General features: G+C 36.2%; 1 protein-coding gene across 1 annotated transcript; it reads left to right on the top strand.

The window, feature by feature from the left end:
• The first annotated feature begins 5659 nt into the window (after positions 1-5659).
• On the top strand, positions 5660-8133 carry LOC117325744. Its single transcript, XM_033882184.1, has 2 exons — positions 5660-5962; positions 6311-8133. Exon 2 carries the CDS (start codon positions 6365-6367, stop codon positions 7253-7255), a length of 891 nt encoding a protein of 296 aa, XP_033738075.1. The 5' UTR covers positions 5660-5962; positions 6311-6364; the 3' UTR covers positions 7256-8133.
• Positions 8134-9335: the final 1202 nt, after the last annotated feature.

Raw genomic sequence — 9335 nt, 5'->3', positions numbered from 1 at the left:
TGTCATTTAATATGTCATCTTTCTTCATTCAGTTGTACCTTATTTAGACAATTTGAGCAAGTATTCATTACTGGTTTTGGTCATCTAACATAACCAACAAGAAACTGTCTAAATCAGAGCGATATTTGTGTTTTACTTCATTTTTCAATTTTTTTTTATTACCTTTGGCCTAATGTCCAACCATCATTAATGATAATAATGTTATGTAATATCATGTACAGTGCATTCCGCTTAATCAGGGTTGCCTGTTTTCGGGGACTTTTTACCCGATTAACCGACTTATGCAATAAGCCGAAATGCACGTCGCCATATTGGATTTGGTCCGTAATGGTTGTCAGACTTGGGTCGATTTTGGAAGAAAATATTTGCATTATTATTGTTAATAAACGGTGTTTTTGTTTGTGCTTTTACTGATGTCAAATAGTCAGATTAATATTACTAATAGTATGAAAATACATGTATTAAAATAATAACACCTTAAAGATTGTTTCTCATTCGCGGCACAGTACAATCGTAGCACCTCAAATCGTGGGTCATTCATCCCTGTTTCATCCACGTGTTCCTAATTTGACATACGATCTGAGGACTCGCAGACAATTACAGCTAAAATAAAATCATTTATGTTTATCATAGAGACATTCTTATGTTCGCTATGAAGTTTAAAATATTCCATATTATTTTCAATTGCCAAAGCACAGAGATCGGATCCCCGGAGAAACCGAGTTTATTTAGGTCGTTTCCTGTGGTAAAAATTTATACGAACTTGTATCATGGTCTGCCTATTTTGTATAAATTGTCAAACAGTAACAAAATGGAACCAAAATAACAACATCATCATAAATAACCTAAGCTGTAGACTCACCACCATCATGTCCTGTGATCCATTACTAAAATACCATTAGAAGCCTTAACAAAGCTTGGGCCAGTTTCGCCAATATTTCTTTGCCACGGAAATCTCTAAGTTATTTTTTTCTTTGGAAGCATTACAGAATTTAAGGTCAGTTCCTTAACTAATGTTTCCCTTTGATCCAATCGGTCTTTCCTATTGAAATCTTGACAGAATTCATTACGTAGATGAAAGTTGATAAAACCAGGACCTGGACATTAATTTTCTTCATCCAGACTCGCAATAATTTTTTATGTTTAAACGGAAATTCAGTTCACCCTGATAGTACAACCCCTGCTAGATTTCTGATGACACAACGTATTATTGTTATTAGTTTTTACTCTAATTCACCCACCATAAAAAGATGTTGGCAACAATGTTCCTTCATACACAGTAGGTATTCCTCTATAAATGGTAGGTATCCCTCTATAAACAGTAGGTATCCTCTATAATAGTAGATATCCCTCTGTAATAGTAGATATCCCTCTATAAACAGTATATATCCCTCTATAAACAGTAGATATCCCTCTATAAACAGTAGATATCCTCTATAATAGTAGATATCCCTCTGTAATAGTAGATACACTCTGTAATAGTAGGTATCCCTCTATAAACAGTAGATATCCCTCTATAAACAGTAGGTATCCCTCTATAAACAGTAGGTATCCCTTTATAAACAGTAGATATCCTCTATAATAGTAGATATCTTCTATAATAGTAGATATCACTCTGTAATAGTAGATATCCCTCTATAAACAGTAGATATCCCTCTATAAACAGTAGATATCCCTCTATAAACAGTAGGTATCCCTCAATAAACAGTAGATACCCCTCTATAAACAGTAGATATCCCTCTATAAACAGTAGATATCCCTCTATAAACAGTAGATATCCCTTTATAAACTGTAGGTATCCCTCTATAAACAGTAGATATCCCTCTATAAACAGATATCCTCTATAAACACTAGGTATCCCTCTATAAACAGTAGATATCCCTCTATAAACAGTAGATACCCCTCTAAACAGTAGGTATCCCTATATAAACTGTAGATATCCCTCTATAAACAGTAGATATCCCTCTATAAACAGTAGATATCCCTCTAAATAGTAGGTATCCCTATATAAACAGTAGATATCCCTCTATAAACACAAGATATCCCTCTATCAACAGTAGATATCATCTATAAACACTAGGTATCCCTCTATAAACAGTAGATATCCCTCTATAAACAGTAGATATCCCTCTATAAACTGTAGGTATCCCTCTATAAACAGTAGATATCCCTCTATAAACAGTAGATATCCCTCTATTAACTGTAGGTATCCCTCTATAAACAGTAGATATCCCTCTATAAACAGTAAGCATCCCTCTATAAACAGTAGGTATCCCTCTATAAACACTAGGTATCCCTCTATAAACAGTAGATATCCCTATATAAACAGTAGATATCCCTCTATAAACACTAGATATCCCTCTATAAACACTAGATATCCTCTATAAACACTAGGTATCCCTCTATAAACAGTAGATATCCCTCTATAAACAGTAGATATCCCTCTATAAACAGTAGATATCCCTCTATAAACTGTAGGTATCCCTCTATAAACAGTAGATATCCCTCTATAAACAGTAGATATCCCTCTATTAACTGTAGGTATCCCTCTATAAACAGTAGATATCCCTCTATAAACAGTAAGCATCCCTCTATAAACAGTAGGTATCCCTCTATAAACACTAGGTATCCCTCTATAAACAGTAGATATCCCTCTATAAACAGTAGATATTCCTCTATAAACAGTAGGTATCCCTCTATTAACAGTAGATATTCCTCTATAAACAGTAGATATCCCTCTATAAACAGTACATACCCCTCTATAAACAGTAGATATCCTCTATAAACAGTAGATATCCCTCTATAAACAGTAGATATCCCGTTATAAACAGTAGGTATCCCTTTATAAACAGTAGATACCCCTCTATAAACAGTAAATATCCCTCTATAAACAGTAGGTATCCCTCTATAAACAGAAGGTATCCCTCTATAAACAGTAGATACCCCTCTATAAACAGTAGGTATCCCTCTGTAAACAGAAGGTATCCCTCTATAAACAGTAGGTATCCCTCTATAAACAGTACATATCCCTCTATAAACAGTAAATATCCCTCTATAAACAGTAGATACCCCTCTATAAACAGTAGGTATCCCTCTGTAAACAGTACATATCCCTCTATAAACAGTACATATCCCTCTATAAACAGTACATATCCCTCTATAAACAGTAGGTATCCCTCTATAAACAGTACATATCCCTCTATAAACAGTAAAGATCCCTCTATAAACAGTAGATATCCCTCTATAAACAGTAGATACCCCTCTATAAACAGTAGATATCCCTTTATAAACAGTAAATATCACCCTATAAACAGTAGATACCCCTCTATAAACAGTAGATATCCCGTTATAAACAGTAGGTATCCCTCTATAAACAGTAGATATCCCTCTATAAACAGTAGATATTCCTCTATAAACAGTAGATACTCCTCTATAAACAGTAGATATCCCTCTATAAACAGTAAGCATCCCTCTATAAACAGTAGATATCCCTCTATAAACAGTACATATCCCTCTATAAACAGTAGATATCCCTCTATAAACAGTTCATATCCCTCTATAAACAGTACATATCCCTCTATAAACAGTAGATATCCCGTTATAAACAGTAGGTATCCCTCTATAAACAGTAGATACCCCTCTATAAACAGTAGGTATCCCTCTGTAAACAGAAGGTATCTCTCTATAAACAGTAGGTATCCCTCTATAAACAGTACATATCCCTCTATAAACAGTAAATATCCCTCTATAAACAGTAGATACCCCTCTATAAACAGTAGGTATCCCTCTGTAAACAGTACATATCCCTCTATAAACAGTACATATCCCTCTATAAACAGTACATATCCCTCTATAAACAGTAGGTATCCCTCTATAAACAGTACATATCCCTCTATAAACAGTAAAGATCCCTCTATAAACAGTAGATATCCCTCTATAAACAGTAAATATCCCTCTATAAACAGTAGGTATCCCTCTATTAACAGTAGATACCCCTCTATAAACAGTAGATATCCCTTTATAAACAGTAAATATCACTCTATAAACAGTAGATATCCCGTTATAAACAGTAGATATCCCTCTATAAACAGTAGATATCCCTCTATAAACAGTAGATATTCCTCTATAAACAGTAGATACTCCTCTATAAACAGTAGATATCCCTCTATAAACAGTAAGCATCCCTCTATAACAGTACATATCCCTCTATAAACAGTAAATATCCCTCTATAAACAGTAGGTATCCCTCTATAAACTTCAGATATCCCTTTATAAACAGTAGATACCCCTTTATAAACAGTAGATACCCCTTTATAAACAGTAGATATCCCTCTATAAACAGTAGGTATCCCTTTATAAACAGTAGATATCCCTTTATAAACAGTAGATATCCCTCTATAAACAGTAGATATCCCTCTATAAACAGTACATATCCCTCTATAAACAGCAGATATCCCTCTATAAACAGTAGATATCCCTCTATAAACAGTTGGTATCCCTCTATAAACAGTAGATATTCCTCTATAAACAGTAGATATCCCTCTATAAACAGTACATATCCCTCTATAAACAGTACATGTCCCTTTATTAAATTTTAAGACTGTGATATAACCCGTTGGGGAAGAGATTGCATCTGTCATATAGCTAGCTTTGAGGGGCCGCGGTGGCCCAGTTGTCAAGGTGTCCCGACACTTTATCATATAGAACAATTATAGTATATAGCTAGATTTGAGGGGCCGCGGTGGCAGAGTTGTAAAGGTGTCCCGACACTTCATCACTAGCCTTCCACCTCTGGGTTGCAAGCTCGAATCCCAGTGAGTCACTTACCAGGTACTGACCTAAGGCCAGTGATTTTTGCTCCGGGTACTCCGGCTTTCCTCCACTGTCAAAACCTGGCACGTTGTTTAAACAAATAAACCAAACCAAATATCTAGCTTTGATAATGACAGCGTAATTAAATAATTAATGCCCGATTATGCAGTTTTGTATATAAAACAAGAGACATCGATAATGTACATTGTCTAGTTTGGAGGCTGATTATTTTGTAACTTTGTTCTCTGTATTACATATGTAGTGAACAATATATCACGAACCTAAAGATAAATGGTATTTTGGAGATTTGTTTTATATTCATAGCGACATTTAGGCCTGCAGGTGTTTGATTTAAATGGGCATTCCGTCTCCGTCAGTATAGAGCTGAAAAATAATGACGCACCAAAAACGTTGACTATTCATTTAAAATTTTAACTGTGTGGGGCTTTAAACACCATTGTGTTACATATGTAATAGTACCATGGAACTGCATGTCAATATTGAAAAAAAATGACAACAGTTTCTATAAGTCAGTGATCCAATGCAAATCAACGGGAAAAGTTTTTCTAGTTAAACTAAATATTACTAGTCGAGCTCGCTAAATATTAGACTTTGAACAATTTGATATTTATGTTATCGGGGAAAATCATTAAAAGCTAAATTCTTTCATCATATAAAAATGAGTGAATCGAGATAAAGTTTAAAGAGATTTAATTAAACATAGCACCACACTCACATTGCGTGACTCTATGTACGTGTACTTGTGAACCACCTGTCTGTATGTGTATTGGGTAGCCTCCTGAATGGTATCGATCTATTTAGTCCCCGGAACGTGCCCGAACCTATTGATGGACTCTGGGTACGGATATAAAAGCCAGTCAGGTTATTTGTATAGGGAAGCGATTACCTCAGCTAGGTAGACAACACTATAGTGTAGCTCTTTATCCTGGTATAGACGTATCCGAGTATTTCTGGAGACCCTTCAGGTATATATTTTTAAATCGACCACTCGCTGCGTCATGACAACTATTTAAACAAGTATGGCGGCCTCCTGACGTTATGGAATGGAGTCGGCTATGGACAGTTATGGACAGTACTGTATATCATGGAGATATTAATTACTGTCACGGGATAACGATCAACGGGCATGGTAAATATTCACACTCGTAGTTTTAAAATGTTATCTATCTTATTAATAGTTCTTATACCTAGGTACGTATAGTATGTTTATATGTACATTGTATACATAATATAAGTATAGGATTATATTGTTCTATTTTTGGAACATCACGTTTTCTGCCACAATGGAATCTAGATATAAAACTTTGAATTCAGTGTCAGGTAGTAATCACGTGTTAATTAATACACGTCATTTCATGTAGTGCAGACATTACTCGATATTATACGTCAAATTCTTTAATATTTTATTTAGCGCTATTACATCATATGCTTAAATATTTCAGTTAGCAGTTTAACATAAAATTCTTTAATATTTCAGATACCGCTATTCAGAGTGCCCACATCCATTGATTAAGCACGACAAGATACCAAAATGGCGTCAAAACAAAAGTATTCTGTCACCCGGATGCAAAAATTGCCGCCAATCCGGGAGGAATCGTTCGCTGTCCCAACTCCCCGAACTCCTCGTGTTCCCTACTCCAACGCCTCGGTACCGGTCAAGGCAGGTCCCTCGGTTCCACCTTCTAACGAACCAAAGGCCAATCTGGCAGCTCTTAACACGACTTCCCTCAGTAAGCCAAGAATACATGTGAGGCCGTTGCCAGGAACTGATCCTAACGATGACGCAGACCAACCAAAGATGGTGCAGAAGCCACGCTTGACTGTGGAGATGCCTATGACCCCGAACGACAGTCATACCCTTGTGGACGGTCTAGTGGCGGACTACCTCCACTACGCAGCCTACGGACACATCATTCCTGTGTATGAAGGCATTGGTCAGCTACAGTGCTCCTGTTGTAATGACAGGAACAGAGAGAACGTGCGAAATCTTCTAGGTCTACCGTCATCGGATAAAAAAGTGATAAAACACAAAAAGGCACAGCTAGGACGTCTCCAGCCTAAGTTTGTACCACCGACCAAACCTAAAGAAAATCATGAGGTCGATGAGAAGGCATGGAACGCCCCAAAGAAGAACCACAATCAGAAGATCGATTGGAAAAACGAAAGCTGGATGAAACATCAACCTTTACCGGCGGCGACAAACTTTCTTAACCCCGAGTTCAATCGTCCTGTATATGCCTATCAAAAGCCGCCCGAGATTGAAATACCTGCGTTAGTTTCTGACTCTGTGCTTCACGCGAATACGAAATATGACCAGTCTATGCGAAGACTGGAGAAAATGTTTCGGATAGATCCCGACCCTCCTCCTAATCCCGATGACGATTACCTTTATAACGGTCCTCCAGAGTGGAGCGTCATGTAGGCTACTAAGGGCGGAGCTAAATCACATTTAATGCTATGATAAAGTGATGTCATTTTTACATTGTTACTTATTTTTATAAGCATAATGTTATTTAAATTTTCATAAATTTGTAACCACAATCACAGTAGATGTTTCCAAACTTAATTAATGGCTACATCTGGTATCTGACCTAAAGGGCGCCATGTGATTGCGAACCTGCTTGTGCAATGTATGGTTAGTTTGAGGAGCCGTTACAATATTAACATTTATAACAATGTTATATGGTGTGTAAAACTGATAAAGAATGATTTTTATACACATCTGTGCAGTGGCTAATAATTATGTATCTCAGAATACCTCGAATGACACGTTTACATTAATTTTGTTAGATAATGAAGCATATCACCAGAATGCTAGATAATTATGTTTCGAATAACCGTAGCTTCAAGGAACGATCGTGTATTGATACTAGGCTATGCTTTTGTTGTCAATTTGAAGTCCTTTTGTGCATTTATGCATTTTTATCACGTGTTCCTGAAGGCTATAATTTTGTATTTAGTTTTCCCTTTTTATACAATGTTTTAGATTTTGACATATCTTTTAATTTAAGGATATTGTTTTACCCCCACATTAAACTAAACCTCACTGTATTTGTATGTGAAGACTGCGCAAGGTAGATGGATGATTGGTAGTTATACAAACTCACTGAATGAACTCAACATATTCACGTCATCCCGGAATCATAAATCGTAAACATGTCAAAATAGTAATATAAATATGAACCTATTCCGAATATTTAATATATGCACATAATAGTTGAAGGATAGGAAAATATTAATTGAAATGGATGTCAGTTATGGGATTTATTATCGCGCTAATAAACACGTTATCGAAAACTATTTTATTGTTATTTTGTAACAATGACATTTTCCCATTGTTGGAAATTTTTAAATATTTGTTAAAGCCTCAAATACAGACTTTTGTTATTGTTTTCGTATTGTCAATCTTTCAATTAATGTCTGTACCCACAGTATCGTAGATCGTGTCATTTACCTCGTAGACAGGGGGCACGATTGTTGGATATGGCATTACAGGAAACGTCTAGGGCTACATACCAGTAACATTTGCTTACCTCTGTTTTCTATGAGGTTTTTACGAGTCTCCTTTGTTTTTTCTTTCTTCTCTTTCTTTTTTTAAAGATAATACTGCATTAACAATCGACCCTTATGCGTGGTCACTTGTAAAATTGTTTTGGTTATAAGACCATTGTACTCGCAATGTATTTTTCTGGTTCTATAAATATATACGGAAAAGGACGATCGAGGATACTTTACGACAGTCATGAACTATTGACATTTTATTTACCTATTATTGGTTAAATGTCCGGCAATAGCCTACGCTTGATCGCTTTTCAAATCAGTTCTTTCTCAGTATGTTTCCTATGACACTTTTTCAATGAATTAACACTATAAATCGTGTTACTATTGTATAAATTAAAATTCTGAGTCGTGTTACTATTCTAATGAATTAAAATCCTGAGTCGTGTTACTATTCTTATAAATACAAATTCTGAGCCGTGTTACCATTCTACTGAATTGAAATTTCGAACCATGACATTTTTCTAATGAATTAGAAGGTGGTGTACATGTAAAGGCTCACTAATTCATAAGCCAACCAGAAGTTCGACGCTCCCTACCCGTGTTGGTTTGTGTTTCTCGGGAAGCTGAGAAACTCAGTCTGGGCTGTCGTCGTTGTGTCAATGGGCAAAACAATGATTGCTCTGGATTGCATGTGACGGACATTCCGTATGTTATTCAATGAGGTTGTCACTAATCACCACTCGGAAACCCCGCATCAAAATGACCCTGAGGGATGGGGCGATAAACTACTAAAGATTTCAGAACCTTTCTATAAAGTTGGGAGTTCAGATACAGTAGGGCACAAAATGAAATAAACTGCACTTTACAGTTGTTTCGTCCTTCTAGGACTCGTCTGTGATTGCAGGGACACAATGCAGCTGTTTGACGTTATAGGTCTCCTCAGTGACCCTGAGGACACCATACAGCTGTTTCGTCCTGCTAGAACTCGCCCGTGATCTTAG

This window comes from Pecten maximus, chromosome 4, assembly GCF_902652985.1.
Source record: "Pecten maximus chromosome 4, xPecMax1.1, whole genome shotgun sequence".
NCBI lineage: Eukaryota > Metazoa > Mollusca > Bivalvia > Pectinida > Pectinidae > Pecten > Pecten maximus.
This window is presented reverse-complemented; position numbering and strand designations above follow the sequence as displayed.

What these genes read in the sequence shown, in the direction of transcription:
- LOC117325744 (XM_033882184.1), top strand. Translation starts at nt 6,365, where the DNA reads ATGGCGTCAAAACAAAAGTATTCTGTCACCCGGATGCAAAAATTGCCG.